The following is a 23,014-nucleotide window of genomic DNA, read 5'->3' as shown; positions in this document are numbered from 1 at the left end:
GATTATTAAAAATATTAAGTTTTTTTTTCGGTTTTATAAAACTGGAAAAATTTTTTTTTTTATTTGAATTTTTGATTAACTGAGATCCTTTTAAAAAACGGGTTTTGGACAGACTATCTTTGGCGTGATTTGAATGAAATCTTCTTTCTTTGTATCTTGAGTCAGATAATATTTTTAATTTAAAGCAAAATACATTCCATAGAAGTTTTCGCTCCTTTTGATATCTGACAATAGCGTGGAAGACAAAAATAACTCATGTGTTAGGTGATGTTGGCAGTTTTGGTTTTTTTTTTGCGATAGATATGCACCTGACAACATAAGATCACAATAGATTTCTCTAACTTGCCCCAAAAGCGCGTACTTGCATCGAAGTCATCCCATTCACAAATATGTATTCGACAAATACTTCCATGTAAATCGATACTAGCTGTCTGTTGTACTAAGAGATGAGAAGAGCAACGTACAAATACGTAAATATGAAGTTTTTCCAAACATCGCTCGGCAACACCGACACGCACAGAAAGACGAAAATGTGAAATTTGAAAAAAGCTCCATGACAATGTGCATGAATGGAGCATGTTGATTTTTCCCGGCCAGTCAGTCATCGAGATGGCAATCGTCTATGGATGAGTGATAGTGCACAACTGCCATGCCATGAGATGGGGAAGGAGGCAATCTTTGTGGCATTTGCTTTTGCAGGTTGGTATATAAAACAAGTTGCATGGACAACCATTGATTCAATGTTGCCACAACCATACAGGAAGGCAGCACAGACCAATAAAGCCCACCACATAAGATATTCCAACGCTGTGTGCAGAAGGCGATACACCACGACCGTGATCTTGAGGAGAATTCACCAGACCTCTGGGAGCCACAAAGTAAGGAATTATACAATTACAACAACAACTACAACAAGGGAAATTTCAACAATTACAACAAGGAATAGGAGTAGCACTGGCAACTGTCGCATCGGTGATAGCCCCAGTAGCCACTATACCATTGGCTCAACACAACTAAGAAAAGTATGCTGCAATTGTTGTTCTGGAATTGTTGTGTAAGTTTCAGTAATAGCCCCCTCCTCCGAAACTATTATTCTTGGTACACCCACAGACATTTAGTCTGTGATTAGATATTAGCCGCCCATTTACAAAACAAACTGATAATAGTCTATAAACTACAATTGCAGCGTATCTTGTGGAAACCCCTTAGAAGCCATCACCACCACCATCACCACATAGACTATAACAAATTGGGCCAAAAATACCGAAGGACCAGGCTGCCACAGCAACAGTTAATGATATGGGTCTTTATCCTATTTCTGCTGAGTCAACACCAAGGCAGCTATTGTCGACCAACATCATTGTTGGGGAATCACAGGTGGGAGTTAATCTAAGTATCGTCATATTTAAGCCATTTGACTAAGTAAACATATGGGACAGAAAACCAAAAGGCATGAAATAGTTGACTTTAGTGCGGAGGACTGAGGGGGAGTAAACTATTAGGCCTACAGCATTGAGGCCGAATGACAGGTGGGATAGTTTTCACAGATTTACACTCGAACATTGAGAAGCTTTTAATTATGTCCTATAAGTAAGTAACCAAGGAACATTGTCAATTGGCCATTCAAAACGAAAGCATTGCTCTTTATTAATTGAAAATTCTAATTTCCCATAAATTTCCTATTAAATCGTAAATGTCCTGGAACGAAAGCAATTAATATTTCATGGAAGTTTAGGAACCCCACTGATAAATTCATAATGAAATGGACAATACAAATATTACAGTATTCAATTGAACTGAGATAGGAATGCAAAACTCGAAAACTTACTTTTCCTTTAAGGCATTTTTAGTTTGTTAAAATAAGAAAAAAAAATCGAAATAAGCTTCGTAATGTTAACGATTTTTATACCCTCCACCATAGGATGGGGGTATATTAACTTTGTCATTCCGTTTGTAACACATCGAAATATTGCTCTAAAACCCCATAAAGTATATATATTCTGGGTCGTGGTGAAATTCTGAGCTTGATCTGATCTTGTACGTCCGTCCGTCCGTCTGTTGAAATCACGCTAACTTCCGAACGAAACAAGCTATCGACTTGAAACTTGGCACAAGTAGTTGTTATTGATCGGATGGTATCGCAAATGGGCAATATCGGTCCACTTTTACGTATAGCCCCCATATAAACGGACCCCCCAAATTTGGCTTGCGATTGCTCTAAGAGAAGCTAATTTAATCCGATCCGGCTGAAATTTGGTACATGGTGTTAGTGTATGGTCTCTAACAACCATGCAAAAATTGGTCCATATCGGCCCATAATTACATATAGGCCCCATATAAACCGATCCCCCGATTTGGCTTGCGGAGCCTCTAAGAGAACCAAATTTCATCCGATCCGGCTGAAATTTGGTACAGTGTTAGTATATGGTCTCTAAGAACCATGCAAAAATTGGTCCACATCGGTCCATAATTATATATAGTCCCCATATAAACCGATCCCCCGATTTGGCTTGCTGAGCCTCTAAATGAAACAAATTTCGTCCGGTCCGGCTGAAATTTGGTACATGGTATTGGTATATGTTCTCTAATGACCATGCAAAAATTGGTCCACATCGGTCCATAATTATATATAGCCCCCATATAAACCGATCCCCCGATTTGGCTTGCGGAGCCTCTAAGAAACGAAAATTTCATCCGATAGGTTCTCTATGACCATGCAAAAATTGGTTCATATCGGTCCATAATTATAGATAGCCCCCATATAAATCGATTCGCAGATTTGTCCTCTGGAGCCTCTTGGAGGAGCAAAATTCATCCTATCCGGTTGAAATTTGGAACATGGTGTTAGAATGTGGTCTCTAACAAACACGCAAGAATTGGTCCATATCGGTCCGTAATTATATATAGCCCCCATATAAACCGTTCCCCAGATTTGATCTCCGGAACCTCTTGGAGGAGCAAAATTCATCCGATCCGGTTGAAATTTGCAACGTGGTGTTAGTATAAGGCCACTAATATCCATGCCAAAATTGGTCCATATCGGTCTATAGTTATATATAGCCGATCCCCAGTCACACAAAAATTGGTCCATATCGGTCCATAATTATATATAGCCCCCATATAAATCCATTCCCAGATTTGTCCTCCGGAGCCTCTTGGAGGAGCAAAATTCATCCTATCCGGTTGAAATTTGGAACATGGTGTTAGAATGTGGGCTCTAACAAACACGCAAGAATTGGTCCATATCGGTCCGTAATTATATATAGCCCCCATATAAACCGTTCCCCAGATTTGATCTCCGGAACCTCTTGGAGGAGCAAAATTCACCCGATCCGGTTGAAATTTGCAACGTGGTGTTAGTATAAGGCCGTTAATATCCATGCCAAAATTGGTCCATATCGGTCTATAGTTATATATAGCCGATCCCCAATCACACAAAAATTGGTCAATATCGGTTCATATTCATGGTTGCCACTCGAGCCAAAAATAATCTACCAAAATTTTATTTTTATAGAAAACATTGTTAAAATGTTATTTCTATAGAAAATTTTGTCGAAATTTTATTTCTATAGAAAATTTTGTCAAATTGTTATTTCTAAAGAAAATTTTGTCAAAATTTTATTTCTATAGAAAATTTTGTCAAAATTTTATTTCTATAGAAAATTTTGTCAAAATTTTATTTCTATAGAAAATTTTGTCAAAATTTTATTTCTATAGAAAATTTTGTCAAAATTTTATTTCTATAGAAAATTTTGTCAAAATTTTATTTCTATAGAAAATTTTGTCAAAATTTTATTTCTATAGAAAATTTTGTCAAAATTTTATTTCTATAGAAATTTTTTCCAAATTTTATATCTATAGAAAATTTTTTCCAAATTTTACTTCTATAGAAAATGTTGTCAAAATTTTATTTCTATAGAAACTATAAACTTAATTATATACGTATTTAATCGGCCTTTTTTAGTTTAATATATACCACGTATGGACTATGGGTATATATTACGGTGTTAGGAAGTTTTAAGATACCTTCCCATCGGCAAGTGTTACCGCAACCCAAGTAATTCGATTGTGGATGACAGTCTTCAATAGAAGTTTCTATGCAATCCATGGTGGAGGGTACATAAGCATCGGCCTGGCCGAATTTACGGCGTATATACTTGTTTTTCATTAAAAATGAGCAAATGAAATAATTTCATAAACACAATGCAACTTTTCGTTGTATACTTGATTTTCTCACTACCATATACAATATAATCAAAAATGTATTACAATTAATATTCATTTTCATTCGCTGAATGAAAAACCTTTGGCCACTGATAAAAGCTTCACAATATTAACGAAATTTTTCATTAAAATTGTGCCAGTTAAGCAATTTCATAAATGCAATGCAACTTTTGGTTATTGTAACGATTTTTCTTTGAAATAATTAAACACTTCAGTCTATTAAAAACGTAAGTCCATTAAAAAAAGTGTTAACGACGCACAGAGGGGCAAAATCGCAAAAAATGGAGATTAATTGAAAAATTATTTTTTTTTTGTTTTTAGAAAAATACTTACAATCCGATTAAAATATATAAAATTCTACATCACTACTGAAAATTTCAATGTCATATGTTGTTTACTTGTCAAACTGCATTATGTTAAAGTTAAGCAATTTTGAGCTATTCGCGCAAAGTAGTATTTTTTTCAAATTCTGTATATTTCGGAGCTTAATATATAGTATTTCGCAAGCCAACAGTAATATTTTCACTCTGGAATTTTCAACCTCTGGTATTTTAGCGTTCTTCTACAAAAATTGTGTAAACAAAAAATGCGTATAAATATTTTGAAAAAATATTTTAAAATGTGTCTAAATTTTGGCTATTTTCAAAATATTCTTGGATATTTAAATATGAATGGGATCACTTGGCGTTAGAATATTAATGTTTTAATAAACTACAATTCCTAGGCTTTCATATTAAGTAATAAAATGTTGCGCGTTTTTGCGCGAAATTTTTTATTAAAATAACTGTGAAAATAGTCACTCAAGCAAAAACAAAAAAGAAAAAATCCACCAACTTCCAAAATCAGTGATAGATCTACTTGTTTCGCCTTCAGTTTTGACGAACGTGGCACCAGAAGGCACACATCGTGAAACAGATGACGGCGATGATTATATGGAGGACAATGCATTGGAATACTTTGGGCATATATTTTAAAATGACAGATCAGAAACATATGTCTTATAATATAAAACGATATAAATATGAAAACTTATGTATAAACTTTGTTCCTACTTTGTAGATATGAAGGAACAAGCTATTTTTATAACAATTATAATATCTGCTTTGGGTCCCGAATTTAGTTACACATATGATACAACAATACCCCTTTCGTCAACGTTATTATAATACAAATAAATTAATTACTATGTGAAAATTGTATTAATTTTTTCTAAAAAAACAAAAAATTCGACTGAGCCAGAACATTTTTTAAAAGGGGGCTTGTCACCGCCCTATTATACATTGGATGTAACTCATAATGTACGATCAACATATATACCAAATCTCATATTCATACCCCTGATAGTTCATGAGATATATCCGTTCGAAGTTTGAATGGGGGGTGTCACGCCCAATCATAACCAAGTATAGCCACGGTCTATTAGCAGGACAACAGTGGTTATGATTGGGAGGTTTCACGCCCAATCATAACCATGTATAGCCAAGGATTATAACCAGATTAACAGTACAACATTGGGAAAGTTTCATGACAATCGGTCCGTTACTATGGCCGCTAGAGCTATTTTTAATAGTGGGAGTGGCACCGGCCACTTTTGCAAAAGATGTGTAGCCTTTGTCACTCAGTGATAACGTAGCATGATAATAGTGAAAGAATTTTTAAAATCGGATAAGTAGTTTAATTAATCTCCATTTTTTGCGATTTTGCCCCACTGTGCGACGACTTAAATTTCGAAATTCAGACTCGACTTCTCGTAGAAATTATGTTCTGTTACGAGTAAAAAGTCTTTAAAACAATGTGTTGTAAAACATAGCCTACTTTTGAATGCTTTTTTTAGCTTTTTAGTCAACAATTTAGACGATTTCATTAATTTTGAAGAATTTATCAGAAATATTAAAGACATGTTGACTTTCGTCAAACTAAACTTTCTTTCATGTTAAGATACCTATTTATAAGTCGAATCACTTAATTATAAGGACAGAACGACTTCATTGAAAAGTTTATAGACTTTTGGTACTCTTTTATACAGAGCATGTCCAAAATAGACCATTCTGGAATCAGCTGTTTATACAGAAACTCAGAAAGCAAGTGAAATTATAACTTCATGGTGTGACCATGAGGGAAATCCACAAGGAGGTATACTATCGCAACTACTGTGGGTAACAACCGTCGTCAGTTACGCAGACGATGCTATAGGGAACGGATCCTAACGGACTCGGCAGGAGGTCAAAAAGGGTGGCATATAACTGGGCAAGACCCAGGGGCCTGAATGTTAACACGAGAAAGACAGAATTATGCTAGTATTGCCCAATATAATGTAACGAGTGTTTTGGCAAGACAATGCCAGTTTCTGATATAATATAGTACTTAGAAGTAACCTTAGACAGGAAACTGAATTCGAAGAGCTACATCAAAGAGAAGACGGAGAATGCCTATAGATGGAGGCCCACAATGGACTGAATAGTCTAAGTGAGCCTGTACCAAATCGAGCTGGCACTTTACCCTATAGATGGTGGGCACTATGCAGAAGAGCGGTGGCATCTTAATGGGACCTGAATCCAAAGGTGACGGACTGAATTTATGAGAGCGTAATAAGGCCACATAGAAATTTTAAAACGGGTCCAATGAAGACCACTTTAACCAGAGCTTTGGAGACGATACTGGACTTAAGCCCTACAGAAAATAATATTTACCTAATATGAAATATGGTTTAAAGTTTCTTTGAAATTAAGAAATCATGTTTTGCTTTGAAGCATTTGTTACAATTTGAATTTTTAAATGACATTTATTTGTTCATAAATAACTTTGTCGATATATCGCAAAAAGAGAATGAAAATTCTATAAATGAGATCTGTAACCTAATTTTAAATTGATAGAGCCTATATTTAAAGCTAGATAGCTCCCCCAAAAATGTCCTTATTTTTAAGAAACACCATCTTTGACTCAGAACCAATACCAAAATCCTTAAGGGAAACTGAAGATGTTTGATGTTAAAACTAGAAGTGTCCATATGTAATAGGTACTTTTAGTTAATGTGGTATCACAATGGACTGAATAGTCTAAGTGAGCCTGAATCTTAAAACATGACGACCTGACAAAGGATTCCCTCTTATCATTTGTCGGTTCTTCATGGTGAGTGTAACAATCCATAATCGTATACCTGAGGTGGACATTGCTGCCGAGTGTGACATTTTTACGCCAATACAATGGTTCTGGGAGAATGGGACCCCAGAACAGACACCGGAGGGAAATAACCGCTACTCCGATGGGTTAAAGATGGTTAAGAGTATTGGATTGGCCATAGATGTGAAGGACCCAGACACCGAGATCCTATTCCGATTGCCGGACCACAATCCTGCAGGCCGTATTAGAATGCAAGAAAACGATCAACGAATACACGGAATACATGCAGTATGCCAGGATATGCCGGATAAGGGGAAACGTAAAGTCAAATGAACTGACCATAAGAGCTAAGACACTAGGGAGCTTACAGTGCGCAAAGCCCATAGAGCCAACGCGGACTAAGTTGGATGTGCCCATTTATCCAACTTAGCCCTCAGCAGACACATAAAGCGACGTGAACCAGGAAAAGAAAAACCTGGAGAACTACACAAGCATAATACGACGTCAACCAGGAGGGCCGTGGGAATAGTAGTCGGGCACCTAGAATTGAGAGCAAATCGAATAGGAGCAGCAGAGGATGGTTCATGTAGGGCGTGATTTGAGGATGATCTGATGGGCCAGCTTGAAAACATGGACTGGATTCAAATTAGGGAATTTGTTAGGGACACTGAGTTCCTGGAATAAAGGAAGGGTGCGATTAAAAGAACAAAATTATAGCACACAAAAAGCCGAGCGATAAACCGGTATTTTCGGATATATTACACAAGGTTCCATACATTTTATGTAAATTATTAAAACATTTGTAATTTCAAAACAAGTATTTACGAAAACAATATATTAAAGGGTGATACGGTCAAAATTTGGTCAAGGGAAAACGCGTGTAAATCGGTGAAATCGTTTATTTAAAAAATCAAATTAAATTTCTTTTTCAAGTTCAATTAGTATAAAATTCAGGAAAAATATTCAGTTAGGCTTTCGCTTTTCCAAATCCGAATTGCCGGGCCTCACGCTTGACACCTGCCATCAGATTTTGTACAGCCACCTTGTCCACCTTCTTCGCCGCAGAAAGCCAGTTTGCCTTGAACTGCTGCTCGTCCTTAGCAGTTTTTTGGTCTTCTTGGGAGGGTTCTTGTCCTTGGGAACCACCTGCACGTTGTTGGCGGCGTACCACTCCATGGCCTTTTTACCGTAATGGCAAGATGCCAAATCCGGCCAAAACAGTACGTAACAACCGTGTTCCTTCAGGAAAGGCAGCAGACAACACTCTTTCACGTAAATTTCTTGGTTGACAGTCCCGGAAGCTATGAAAATGCTGCTTTTCAAGCCACAGGTACAGATGGCTTGCCAAACCAGATATTTCTTTGCGAACTTTGACAGTTTTATGTGCTTGAAAGTATCTGCTATCTTTCCCCTTCCTTTTGCCACATAAAACTCCTGTCCCGGAAGCTGCTTGTAGTCGGCTTTGACGTAGGTTTCGTCTTCCATTACCACGCAGTCAAACTTCGTCAGCATCGTCGTGTACAGCCTCCGGGATCGCGCTTTGGCCGTCGTATTTTGTTTATCATCGCGATTTGGAGTCACTACCTTCTTGTAAGTCGATAGTCCGGCTCGTTTTTTGGCTCGATGCACGGTTGTAGACGATACACCCAGCTTATTTGCGGCATCTCAGAGAGACGTTAGGGTTTCGCTTGAAACTACCGGCAACTCTCTTTGTCATCTCAGCGGCTTCCGGTTTTCGATTTCCCCCCGATCCAGACTTCCTGGCTGTCGACAAACGTTCCCCAAACACTTTAATTACATTTGTAACGGTTGATTTGGCAACTTTTAGCGATTTTGCCAGCTTTGCGTGCGAGTAGCTCGAATTTTCGCGATGCGCGAGCAAAATTTTGATACGCTGCTCTTCTTGCTTGGACGGCATTTTGACAACTGAAGAGTGAATTCCAAAATCAAAATAGGAGCAACATTCTACACACACACACCTTCAAAATGTTCAGGTTTTTTAAATGCAAAATTGAAAGAAATATGTCAAGTTTATATTGACCAAATTTTGACCGTATCACCCTTTAGATAAATTCATATACTCCATGAAAAAGGCTCAATTTTGAAGGGTGTGTCATTGGAAGAGTTTTACTTTACAAGATTACGACTCAGTGGAGATAGAGAGATTCACAACATTTTTGTCAAAAAAAAAAAAAATATTTTTTAGCCAAACATAAATATGTTTGCCGAAAACAGAGACGTAATTTCCGATCAACATGTTCCCCATGAAGCATATTCCTTTTCTATGGGTTTAAGAGAATCATAGATACGATAATAATCGTATAATAATTGGCAATTTTAGTAAATTTATTTATTCAGCCATACACGAGTTACTCATATAAGAATGGAAGATGGGCAATCTGTCTATCCTGCTAAATAAAATATATTCGCATTAGATATCGACTCGACTGTCTTATTAACATTCTAGTCCATATCATGCATCGTTGGCAATACAGACAGTGATGAATAGCAAATGAAACCGCACATTTGAAAGCAAATTTCATTTTTTTACTTTCATTGATTTACTTTCTCCAAAGGGCTCAACGACGCTTCATGTGGAAACAAATGGACAATGCCGTGGATGGCATTGTTGGCCGTATGGTTTCCGGGGCTCGGGCAATGAAGGGCATGATAGGTGAATTTTCACCACATAATGCTAAACAAGGATATGGTGGCAATGCTCTGGACTATTTGCCCACAGAAATGACCCGTGTTAAGTACATCATACGCAACCCACACACCAAGGAGACCAAAGTAATTACGATGCGTCCATCCAAAAAGGTTGTCAAACTAATGACCATGGCACCGAAATCGCCTATGAGTGAGAAACCAAAGACCAAATACATGTTGGAGGGTGGAAAACTACGGCAATTGGAAAAAGAACAAGAACTAATAGCTGAGGGTAAAATACCAACAAAACATGAAGACCGTCCTCCTAAGGCTATGCAAATGGACTCCTATTCCGCCGCCAAGGGCAAAACACGAGATTACTCAACCAGCGAATACGATATTGTAAAGGGCACTGGTGGATTGGGTGGAAATGACTTTGGTGAAAATTGGAAACCGGTTTATAAAGACCCAGATGCACTCAGCGCTAGGCCATCGATAAGTCCTCTACATACCAGTATTGTGGGTGAGTTTTTGCCAATGCCACAGAAACAAGTCTATAAACCTTTGTATGACTCCAAAGAAGCCGAAGACGAAGAAGAAGAAGAAGGTGGCGGAGAAGGTGAAGAGGAAGAGAAGAGTAACGATCGAAGAAAACCGCATATGTATGAAGTCAACGAGTATACAGCCGAAGAGTCGGTAATGCAACCCTTAACCCATGAATATCACAGCTATAAGATTGCTCCTCTCTCTGCTTTTACTTTGAAAGGGGTTTCTCATCAGCATCTATCTGAATCTAAAAATGAGGTTGCCCACAAAAATCTTGAGAAAATTTCAGAAAAAGGTTTCAGCACCGAGTATAGAACTCAAAAAGGTTTCGTACCATCACGTTCCAGTTACAGATCGTCAATGGAGACCACAACAGCTGCTTCGGTGACAACCACCTCGGAAGCAACGACGACTACAACAGAAGAACCAAACTATCCTGCAAGTTTCCTCAAAAGATATCGAGAAAAACAAAAGTTGCGTAGTAGACCAAAAGAAATTGAATTGGATAACTCATGGCTACCATCAAATGCGTCTACGTTTTCTAGTGGAAGCTCCAAACCGGCGATTTATCATCAAACTTTGTCTTCTCCCAGAACAAAATCTCAAAAATGGCCTCCGGATGTTGAGGACACCCTTAATCCAGAGTCTTCTCAAGAGGTGGCCATCGCCGCGGAGTCACCCAACTCGCACCTTCAAGACTACGATCCCCACACCAAAACATTCCATAATTCCTCCACACAAGCACGTAAGAATGTGCGCACCAAAAACTATACGGACACGACGGATATAGCTTCCTCCTCCAATGCCTCCAACACGAACAGCCACAAGGAATACAATAGGCATCGCATTAGCCGTCACCGCGGATCTATTAGGTTTGGTGACAAACTGGAAGTTTAGTGGTATGGTGAATCTTTTTCCATCCGACTGCGGTGTGTGGTTCCGAAATACTCAGTACCCCCTTGAAAGCAACCCAAGTCAATTGTAGGCGAATAATTTATTGAGCGTTTAGATTTAAGTGTAAGTAATTGTTATTGGTGTGCTTGAGCTTGTAGAGTGCCGCATTGTATAGCTATTTATGTAAAAAATTTATTTGTACGCTATGTATGTATGTGTAGTAGCTCCATAGTAGATGTATGTGAGAGAGTCTGTCTGTATGTGATAGACGTTAACCGCAATAAACGTGAGGTATAGAGAAATCCTAAAATAAAATTATTTTGTGTGAATTAAAAGCACGAATTCAGGAATCTTTCTTCGCCTTTTGTGGGTGGTCTGGCAGTTATTGGGTAAACGTGCTTCATAAAAGTGGCTACACTATGGAAAGATTGAAATTGAGGCATACAATTTGGAGTAATAAAAATGAGTCCTTTTTATGTGATCAAACAATTCGAGGTATAATAACCTCGGGCGGAATGATATAGGGCAAAATACGACGAGACATAAGAGTATAATAGCGGAAACGGATAGAGGAGTCGTGGACTCACTTCCGAAAATTTGAAAGAAATCGGATGTACGGCCAATAGCTGAATGAAATAGGTAAGTACTAGCACGGGTTCAGAAAATGGAAATTAAATCAAAATTAGACTTTATAGTGCGAATTTAATCTGAAGTTGAATTCAAACGTATATTTTTTTAATAATGCGAATATTTATTGTGGCTAATATTTATTGCAACCAATTTCAGGTCGCTGTCATTTCAAAAAATCCTTCGTCTGACAGCTGATAGATTTATTCCACTTCCAGTTAATTTTATTGTTTACATGCTTTAAATACACTCAAAAAAGGGAACGCTAATGCCAACTCAACTTTATTTTATTGTATGAAGATTAGTTAATTATTATTATTAATATTATATTTAATATTAAAATTTGCCTAATGTGAGCAAATGTTCTTTATTTGAATAATTTTTTGGTAAATTTAATGACGTGAACTAAAAATAAGAAAGAAAAAAGTTGTACACACATATAGTGCACAATTTTACTAAAACAATAAAATAGTTCTAAAATGGGAGAAATTTGCTTAAATCGAGTTCATAAGTCTCTCAAATGATACATTTTAACAATTTTTCAATCCAATTTTGTCCTTCAACATATGAAATTTTCTTAAACAACAGAAAAACATTTATTATTATTTTTAATAAATTTTCTTCAATTTAACAAAAAAGTATTAACTTATTTGTAACATGTTGCGAGGGAGCCACCGTGGTGCAATGGTTAGCATGCCCGCCTTGCATACACAAGGTCGTGGGTTCGATTCCTGCTACGACCGAACACCAAAAAGTTTTTCAGCGGTGGATTATCCCACCTCAGTAATGCTGGTGACATTTCTGAAGGTTTCAAAGCTTCTCTAAGTGGTTTCACTGGAATGTGGAACGCCGTTCGGACTCGGCTATAAAAAGGAGGTCCCTTGTCATTGAGCTTAACATGGAATCGGGCAGCACTCAGTGATAAGAGAGAAGTTCACCACTGTGGTATCACAATGGACTGAATAGTCTAAGTGAGCCTGATACATCGGGCTGCCACATAACCTAACCTAACCTAACCTAACATGTTGCGACTATTTAAGTTAAAATTTTCTAAACTATTTAAGTTAAAATTTTCTAAACTATTTAAGTTAAAATTTTCTAAAATAAACCTACATTTTCTTCCATAGTGGGTTCACTTTTTTTTAGGTGTAAGCATTTTCATATATTGTATTCAGAAATAAAATTATTTGTGATGGAATTCAAGCGCGATAGCCACCATAAGTTGCTACCTGTCAGAGCACTCCAGAATTTAAATGTGAATAAATTTCTTGTGACTCGTATCATTGCTCGTTACCGTGATACTGGCAGTGTTGAATCGCGTCTAGAAAGGTACGAAAAATCGGTAACATCACCAGAAACGATCCGAAAAGGTCACCGATGCACAAAAAAAAAATAGATTGGAAAGAGCACGAAACTGGAAGCCATTCCAAAAATTTACACATTCGATTGAGCACAAGAACACAAGCGCAGCCGATGGTAATGTGGGGACTGATGGTCGTTCAGCGCTCGTATACATCGAACGTGGAGTCAAAAGAAATGCCGAATATTATCGGGAAAATGTCCTAAAGATTATATTGGAGCCCTGGGCAAACAAACGCTACGTCCACAGAACATGGACATTCGAATAAGACTCGACAGCAGAACGCCTCAACCAAGAATATCTTAAAACGGTAGTTCTTCGATTCATTTCAACCGGACAACGTTCACATAATCTCCGGAACTAAATCAGTTGAGCCTGGGGGCATTTTTAGAGTATGGTTTGCACTAAGAAAATACCAAAGTCTCCATCATCTCAAGACGGCGCTTCACCGGGATATGCCGCTGCAGCGTGTCATGGTTTTGTCGGTCGAACAAATCTAAACTGATTCTAAAATTGTATGTCATTTCTTAAAATAAAAAATATCGCCTTATTTGGTTACATTATATATCAGCCACAATCTACAGTGAAATGCTGAAAAAAGCTTGCACGGTTCCAAAGATTTTATCTTTAGATGAATGATTTTGGTATCGATTTTGTGCCAAAGAAGCGTAAATTTGCACTAAGGATGTATTTAAGACCCAATACTATTTTAAGGACAATTTTTTTAAATAAAAAATTCAATTAAAAGAACGTCCGTCATCTTTACTTTCAAATTCTCCCTTATATTTAGGACAATGACCTTTGAAATTTGCATCTCTCCGCCAAAGTCCAGCATATATATTTTAAGTAAGGCGAATTTTCCTTAATGTAAGGAAAACGTGTTTGATTTAAACAAATAACATTCTAAATAAACCTCTATATTTAATCTTTGGATTAACTAGAAAAAGCGCTAAGACTCCCCAAAAAATTTTGTTTTAAGATTTTACTTTTGAAATGAAGAAAATAGGCTTTGCTTTGAAAAATATTTTGTATCGGAAACGCAAAAAAAGTAATGCGGAATTAACAACAGATGAACTTCGAACAAATCGTTCGTTGAACATCTATGGATATTTGGTGGAATCGCCTGGATGTGGTTCAATCACAAAGGCTTTATATCGAACTCAATTGATACATTTGAGCCGAGAATTGCGTGATAATCCACCACAATATTTGGAAAGCCACAACAAAGTGATTTTGATCACATGTTGGAAAACCCCTAAAAACTTATATGAAAACACTCGTGTGTTGTTAGAAAAATGGGAAAAATCTCTGGCTAGCGATGGGCAATACTTCAATCAATCATTCTGCTACAATGTTTTCAGAATAAATTCACAAACATTTGAAAAAAATCCGCGTTTTTAATTTACGCTCTCAATAATTCGGATTTTTAAACTCTGTCTTTATTTAAAAGAATTATCAGTTTTTTATTAATCAGTTTTTTTCATCTTGTGGTCCATTAAAAATGTGTTAACCAAATTAAATTTCCTAATTCAAAGTCGTCATCTAGTACAAATTTTTGTATGTTTCGAAACACACAAAAATTGGACAGACATTTTTAGAAAAGATTTTAGCTTCATAATCAAGACTCGGATATAAAAAGGAGGTCGGGCAGCACTCATTGATAGGAGGTAAAGCTAACCACTGATAGTGTACATATCTGTATAACCACTTATGCACTGAAAGAAGTTTTTTTTGTGAGGAACGAAATTTCAGACAAGCAATTTTTTCTTTTGACGCTAAAAATTTTTCTTTAAAGGCAAATAAAAAAGTTTAAAGTTAATCATTAAATCACTTATCATGAACTCGGCTTTATCTCCTCTAAATGAAACTACTTTATAGAAATACCTTAGGAAAGGGAAATTTCGAAAGTATTGGAAAGTGTGGAGCGATACTCGAGTATTTTGTTTACTTTGAGGTGTTTTAAGAGAAACAAGCGCTTCTTTTTTCCAGCCAAATATATTGCCAGTGTAAACGTGGTAACACTTCGTCTTTTCTACGACACAGTCTAAATTTTCACATCCCAGTTTGGCCAAACTCAGTGTTTTGTACTTAATTCAAAGCATATGGTTTTGGCTCCTACACGGATGAAAAAGACTGTTTTTTATATGTTTGGCTATAAACATTATATGTTTGGAACACAAATTTTTAAACACAATATTTTTGAGTGCAAGTATATAATGTTCATAAACTAGCATAACATGTTTGGGACATATATGTTAATATGTTAGAACATATTATGTTTGGGATATAAAATGTTTTTAAATATAATATGCTTGGATGCAAACATATATTAATTTAGAAATAGCCTATAAACATATATGTGTTTAGTAGCTTGGAGCGCTATTTAACAGGGAGCGATATTGAATTAAGTTGGTGGTTGTTGCTTGTTATTACAAAATTAATTAATTAATTTTATTTTTCCTTGGGCAATTGATCAGCTACTTCTTTGATCCTTACAAACTGTGTGGTCCGCTGTTCGAATCCCCGTCCGGCAAAAGGTAAAATTAAAATAAAAAAAAATCATAAAATTGAATAATTTCTTCTACAATGTTTGTATTACAGAAAAAGGTGCTAAGAACTAAAAATTCTCGTGGAAGTGAGAAAGATGTGGGGGAATATACAATTAGGCAGAAACAAAATTTTGAGTATTCAGGTCGAAAAGCTATGTTGTTAGCACCTATATTACCTGTTTATTTTCATAATTCATTATGATTGTAAATATATAAATAAATAAATAAAATTTTGAGCACAATATTGTTTGGGAGAATTTTTTTAAGCATATAATATTTTTGGGTGCAAAATGCTTCCAAACATATTATATGGTCACATAATAACATATTGTTTTTTGGAAGACAACATTATTGAATTTGGATGCAAAAATACAAAATGTTTGGAACTTAGACTACCCAAACATATATTGTTTAGACCAATATGCTTTCAAACATATTATATATTGGTAGAGATCAAACATATAAATGTTTGGGCAATACCCAAAAATGTATATGCTTGAAGCAAAATATGTTTGGGAGTATATGTTACAGAAGCGATTTTTTGTGAGGGTGTATATCGCACGGCAACAACGTTTTTTCTTTTCAATGAAAAAAAAACTTGTTTATTTATGGTGATAACGTTTTAGTGATGACATATTACTACAATGAAAAAAATATTGTCGTGCGGCCAAAAATTTCATGTTCTTAAAATGCAAATGTGAATTTTACTTATCACAGAAGACGCATTTCATTACTTGCATTCTCCGCTTCTTTGGCTCGGAATCAATCAGTATATTTGCCGTGTCGAAAACACAGCTGATCGCATTAAACAATATTAACCGTTGGTTTATCTTCCGGTTAAATACTAATCTACAAATGAGACCCCTTTTCATAGTCATTTAGATGAAATAAAAAATTATTTCCATTGGGACCCGAACAAAATCGAGTAACCCTTGCACTTCAATTTAATTTCAATTTGAACTCCTCATTACAAATAACTATATGGCGAAAATTTATTGTTGAGGTGATCACATTCCTTCTCTGAGTGTATGTTCAAGGATAAAGTAAATATTACAAAACGAAAAGTTTGCGATTTGCAATTCCGAATATCGGACCATGTGAGAATATTGTTTTGTGAAATATACTATTCTCAACTATTTAGATTTTTCCATATTTTAACATTTTCACCATTAACGACTTCCCTTATACAGAAAAAATTGAATTATTGAATTATTGCCATAATTGAATGATAAAATTAAATCAAATACTATTTTTATTAAGTTAATAATGAAAATAATTGGTTGAATGGAAAACGTCAAAATGTCCTTATAATTGAATTCACAACACGTCAATTACTATCTTCAATTGGACTAATTGAAAAAGTTATTGTTTTAAATATACTATGTAATTGCCAAACATATGCAAATAATTACTCAAATAATTAGTTATACAACGATTTAATGATTTCCAACACTACGACGTAGGCAACGAAAAATAAATAAATAAGAATAATGAAGTAGAATATATTACTATAGGTAACAAACGGGGATATCCAAGTCGAGTTATGTTACATGCAAATAAAACGTTGAGTCGGTGTCGCTATTCTTAGATATCATCGATATCTCAAAAAAGTTTTTTTTTCGAGCATTAAGTTTTATTTTATCGTAAGTACATACATTTTCTATTTAATTTTTGCATTAACATTTTTTTTTTTTGGAAAACTACACTGAAAGAATTCTGTTCGTAAAAAACGTTAGCGTATTGTGAACGCTCAAATGAGAGGAAGTCTCTCCCACGCATATTCACAAAATAAAGAGGCTTACTCATGCACACTGCAAGCAGAATTTTGTTTTTCTGAGGAACGAAATTTTAGACAAGCGTAGTTTTCTTTGGACGACAAAAAATTGTCTTTAAAGGCAAATAAATTAGATTGGGAACAATGGTGCCAACGCTTTTTATAAATTTGGGTTTATTTTCTCTTAAAGAAAGTTCGTTTTAACAAATGGGAATTTCGTTTGTCTAAAATATCGTTCCGGAGGAAAGAATTTTTGTTTTATGTGTAGTTTGCGAAGAATATTATATAAAAAGACAAAAAAGAATTCTTTCCGTATATGCAATTCCATACATTCTAAATTGGGAATTTTAACATCTTGCGAAAAAGTTTTGTTTTGTTTAGGTTACAAATTGAACTGTGTGCCCGTGTGTGTATTTATAACTGGTCTATAAACAGAGAAGCTTGCAAAGTAAACAAATCAATGCAAGACGACTATCAGTACTATTTGGCTTAGAGTACGTTTGTTCCGAAAATTGATGGATCGTGAGTCAATTCTCTGGCCGAACAGCAGGTTAAATTATATAAAACTATGATACACCCAAAAAAAAAAAGTGAACCCACCGTGGAAGAAAATTTAGGTTTATTTTAGAAAATTTTAACTAAAATAGTTTTCTAATTGCATCATGTTACAAATAAGTTAATACTTTTTGTCAAATTGAAGAAATTTTTTTAAAAATAATTAATTTCTGTTGTTTAAGAAAATTTCATATGTTGAAAGAAAAAATTGGGTTTAAAAATGGTTAAAATGTCTTTAGCGATGTACGAAGTTCAAGACAGGTACAAATTTAGTCAAATTTACTCATTTGAGAGACTTATGAACTCAATTTAAGCAAACTTCTACCATTTTAGGAAAATATGAACTAATTTATTTTTTAGTAAAATTGTGCACTATATTTGTATACAACTTTTTTTCTTATTTTTAGTTCACGTCATTAAAGTTGGCAAAAAATTATTCAAATAAGGAACATTTACTCATATTGTGCAAAATTTAACTAAAATCAAGTAATCTTCATGAACTAAAATAAAGTTCAGTTGGCATTAGAGCCCCTTTTTTCTGGGTGTATCTTTGTATTACAGAAGAGCAAGTATAGATGACCAACAAAATCATGTGGAAATGAGGAAGATATGGGAAGCCTAATTCCACCAGATGGCGCAGATAATTAAAAAAAAAAAACTTTTTGTGAACCTCCTTAAAATAATTGTCTTTCCTGTTAAATACGTCGTTTACCTTAAAAATGTAGTATTTTTTTCGTCCAACAATTTGGTATGCTTAAAATTTGTTTTGAGATAATAATTACAGTTCGCGTGTAGAAGTTGGTTTTGGAATTCGGCTGCATTTAAACAATATATATTTTTATTAAACATTTTTTATAATAAAAAGCATAAATCAGTTTTTCAGGGTGTATTTATATTGATTATCGTCATAATAAACGCAATTACAATAGTAATTGATATAGGTTACAAAATTTAATAAACATTTTACTCAGTTCAATTACGGCCGTAATTGAAAAGAATCACATACTTCAAGTACTAATGTATTTGGATTGTGTACTATCTCAATTGGGTGTTATGACAAATCCCAGTTACCTTTGTACTCAACTGAAATGTTCCATAATTTGAAAATTTTTTTATGACAATCTTACAATTTGGGTAATTGGATTTATGATTTATGATTTTAAGCTGAAAATCAAATACAAAAATAATGGAAATCACAATTTTTATATTTGATTCAAATATTCACTTTTTTCTGTATATACGAAAAATCTTCTTCATATTCCTTCAAAAAAAATTCTTTCAACGAACATTTATCACTTACATGCCTAGTACCCTATGTCAAAAGCACACAACTCGTATTTCATTTATGTAAATTATATTATAATAATATCGCCCATTAAAACGTCTTAATCTACAAATGAATGTTTAATAGAATTGTATGTTTCACGACAAAGAACCTACACGTGACAGAGTAACACAGGCCATTAAATATTCACCTCTAAAGAAACCCCCTGGTAATAACCATCAACCTTAATCGCTAGCATTGGGTATTCCTTGGGGGGGAAAACTTTTCACCTAAAAGATATTACGAACAGATTTTAATTTTCATTTGTATGGAATTTAATTTAAACGAATCAACAACTCATAATTCGGGAATGATTTCTGTTATTGGTTTTTGCACAGAAAAAAAGTAAACTATGTCATGGGAAAATTAATTACGTCGTAGAAAAATTGAACTATATTTCAAATTTTGAAGTTAATAAAACTAACGTAAATTTACTGGCATTTTGGGATTTTTAACTACCATTTACGAAATTCGTCCTTTTCGAAAAGCAAAAATGAACTAAAAAAATAAAGAAACAAATCATAGGCAACAGATCATTACCATTTTAACCACGCTGTAGCCACCGTGGTGCAATGGCTGTAGCCACCGTGGTGCGATTCGATTCCTGCTTCGACCGAACACCAAAAAAGTTTTTCAGCGGTGGATTATCCCACCTCAGTAATGCTGGTGACATTTCTGACGGTTTCAAAGCTTTTCCCTTGTCATTGAGCTTAACATGGAATCGGGCAGCACTCAGTGATAAGAGAGAAGTTCACCAATGTGGTATCACAATGGACTGAATAGTCTAAGTGAGCCTGATACATCGGGCTGCCACCTAACCTAACCACGCTGTATTTCATTCTTACTAATTTTGCACTAAGTGCACGAAAAACTTCTTCGGCTTTAGTTGGAATTGAACCTATTTGTATGGTTATTGACATTTTACTGGCATTTAGTTCATACAATTTTTGAGACATACTTGGTATAAAGAAAAATTCGTTGGACTGGGGAAACTTTCTTATAAAATTTGAAAAATAAACTAAAACAAAAACAACTGACTTTTTTCTGTGTGGGATAACACCAACTACCTTTAAGTATTGAAAAACTGCTAACTAAATTGTAATCCAATTCTTGAGATTTTCATATTGCTTTGTTAATACAAGGAAATTGTAATGACCTGGTATTCTTGCTACCATTAACGAAGTTGCACTTATCTATAACAAAATATATTTTTTTGCAATAACAAAAGGTTAAATTTAATGTTTCTGTGTGTTGCCCGCCCTCACTCCACCCAGCTCATACAATTCATATGTTAGTGAATAACTCTTCCGGCATTTGTTCTGGCCACCAAAATGAATGGAATTTTAGTGCTTCTCTTCATCATTTATGGATGAGGAGAGCATAGACCATTGTTGCGTGACACTAACTATATTTTCTCCTCCACAACAATTGTGAATTGATAGAATTTTTTATAACCACCACTAATACAGATCATTAGAAATATGTGAACTATTTCGTATTTCGATTCTATTTAACTCGTAAGAATTTCATGTAAATAATAATTAAATAATAATAGGAAATATGTATGTCTACAGAGAAGTGACATAAAAATTATGAACATAATAACCGAATCGTTAAAAAAATAATTCAAATTTTAGACAATTAACAAAAGGTTTGACTTTTTTTATACCTTTAGCTTGCGATGGAGCATAGGTTTAACTAATTCTTTCTAAGCTTATTTCCAGAGCAAAATGTTATTTTTGGATAGGGAACCTGGTTGTTGCAACCACGTTACTTTTTCGGAAACTACACCCTCAAAAAAATCGCTTCTTTAACATATGTTCCAAATATATTTTGCAGGAAGCACATATATTATTGGATACTGCCGAAACATTAATATGTTTGTTTTATGTGAACATATTATATGTTTGGAAGCATTTTGAGCCCAAAAATATTATATGCTTGGAAGAATTTTTCCCAAAGACGATTGTGCTCATTCCCTAACATACTCGTAATTTTCACTTCCACGAAATATTTTAGTTCTTGGCACCTTTTTCTGTAATACAAATAATGTTGAAGAAATTATTCACTTTTATAAATTATTGAAATTTTACCTTTCGCCTGCACGGAGAATCGAACCGAGGACCATACAGTTTGTAAGCCAACACACTATCCACTGGGCTACGTAGCTGTTATAGTCACCAGCAGATAATTATCGTTATACGTTATATTTATATAGCATAGTTTGCAGCGCCCACGAGCCCATGCAAACATAACATTATTTAACAGAAACATACATTTGTTTGCCACGTGGAGCAGTGGTTAGAATGTCTGCCTTGCATGTGGGTCGTGGGTTCAATCCCTGCTCCGACCGAACACTTTTTTTTTTTTTTTAATTTACACATTTATATTTATACTATATTAAATTTTTATAATGAAACTTCGAAATGTGGGTTATTAAAGATTTATAGTCAGTAACAGTGCTTGATATAAACGAAATTGACTGATTTTTGGATAAAATATTATTTTTTTTTATTGCAAAAATAACAATTTTGTAACAAAAAACTGTTTTTGGTACAAAACTTTAAAATTTGGAGGGAATTCAAAAACTCTAACAAAAGAAGAACGTGGAGTTGAGTATATACATAAATAATTTTATAATATAAACATAAATTTATTTAGGCGTGAACAGTGGACTACTTATTAATAAAGAGCAACTAAACTTTGTTTTTATACATTTTACTGTGTAATTTTTCACTCTTTCCTCCTTATTTCATTTTACTGTCCCAACTCTAAAAAGAGTATAGTGCCCTTTCGTTATTTTTATGAAGACCCCTGATTTCTTTTAACGAACCAAGAAACAAATTGTGCCCATAATGCCAAAATTATAAACAAAACACAAATGTCTATTCTCTTGATTCCGAATGTCTATTCTCTTTATTCAAATTAAATAATATTTAGACTTAAGCATATCAAATTTTTGGCCTTATCATAAAACAGTTTTCCGAAACAACATACAAGCGGTTTCACAGAAATTGTTCTCTTTTGATTCTTTCGCTGTGTTATGTTGATATCTTTCGTCAACTCTCCCGCTTTCCATCTCTATTTCATTCTCTATACTCTCTCTGCCGTTTTGAATAAAATATCACAACATATGTATGTTTAGTCGAAATTTGTAAATTTATATATGTTTGCAGTCACACATATGATTTTTATGAAACATTCATGCCCCAAACATAATATATTCTAACATATTAATATAGATGTTCCAAACATTTAGTGTTAGTTTAGGAACATTACATGTTTGCACTTAAATATATTGTGTTTTAAATTGTGCCCGAAACACATTTTGTTTATATCGGAACATATGAAAAACATATTTTTCTAAGAGTGTATGTATCTGATTTTAACAA

General features: G+C 34.7%; 2 protein-coding genes across 3 annotated transcripts in view; one reads left to right on the top strand and one right to left on the bottom strand.

The window, feature by feature from the left end:
- Positions 1 to 23,014, bottom strand: part of ttv (exostosin glycosyltransferase 1 ttv) — a 441,491-nt gene that overhangs the window by 354,050 nt on the left and 64,427 nt on the right.
- LOC142238895 (uncharacterized) lies at positions 754 to 11,770 on the top strand. Of its 2 annotated transcripts, XM_075310627.1 has the most exons (4): positions 754 to 1,054; positions 1,187 to 1,377; positions 9,921 to 10,516; positions 10,574 to 11,770. In XM_075310627.1, the coding sequence occupies exons 1-4, from the start codon at positions 1,025 to 1,027 to the stop codon at positions 11,434 to 11,436; spliced, it is 1,680 nt and encodes a 559-aa protein (XP_075166742.1). In that variant the 5' UTR covers positions 754 to 1,024; the 3' UTR covers positions 11,437 to 11,770. The 2 variants fall into 2 exon arrangements, with proteins under 2 accessions (XP_075166742.1, XP_075166741.1); XM_075310626.1 differs by having other exon boundaries at positions 9,921 to 11,769.

The sequence above is a fragment of the Haematobia irritans genome, chromosome 5 (assembly GCF_050003625.1).
Source record: "Haematobia irritans isolate KBUSLIRL chromosome 5, ASM5000362v1, whole genome shotgun sequence".
Classification (NCBI taxonomy): Eukaryota; Metazoa; Arthropoda; class Insecta; order Diptera; family Muscidae; genus Haematobia; species Haematobia irritans.
This window is presented reverse-complemented; position numbering and strand designations above follow the sequence as displayed.

Excerpts from the sequence above, each read along its gene's own strand:
- LOC142238895 (XM_075310626.1), top strand. The coding sequence starts at position 1,025 with ATGCTGCAATTGTTGTTCTGGAATTGTTGT. Across the intron at positions 1,055-1,186 it reads TGTTGTTCTGGAATTGTTGT|CGTATCTTGTGGAAACCCCT; the intron begins GTAAGTTTCAGT and ends CTACAATTGCAG. Across the intron at positions 1,378-9,920 it reads TCATTGTTGGGGAATCACAG|GGCTCAACGACGCTTCATGT; the intron begins GTGGGAGTTAAT and ends CTTTCTCCAAAG.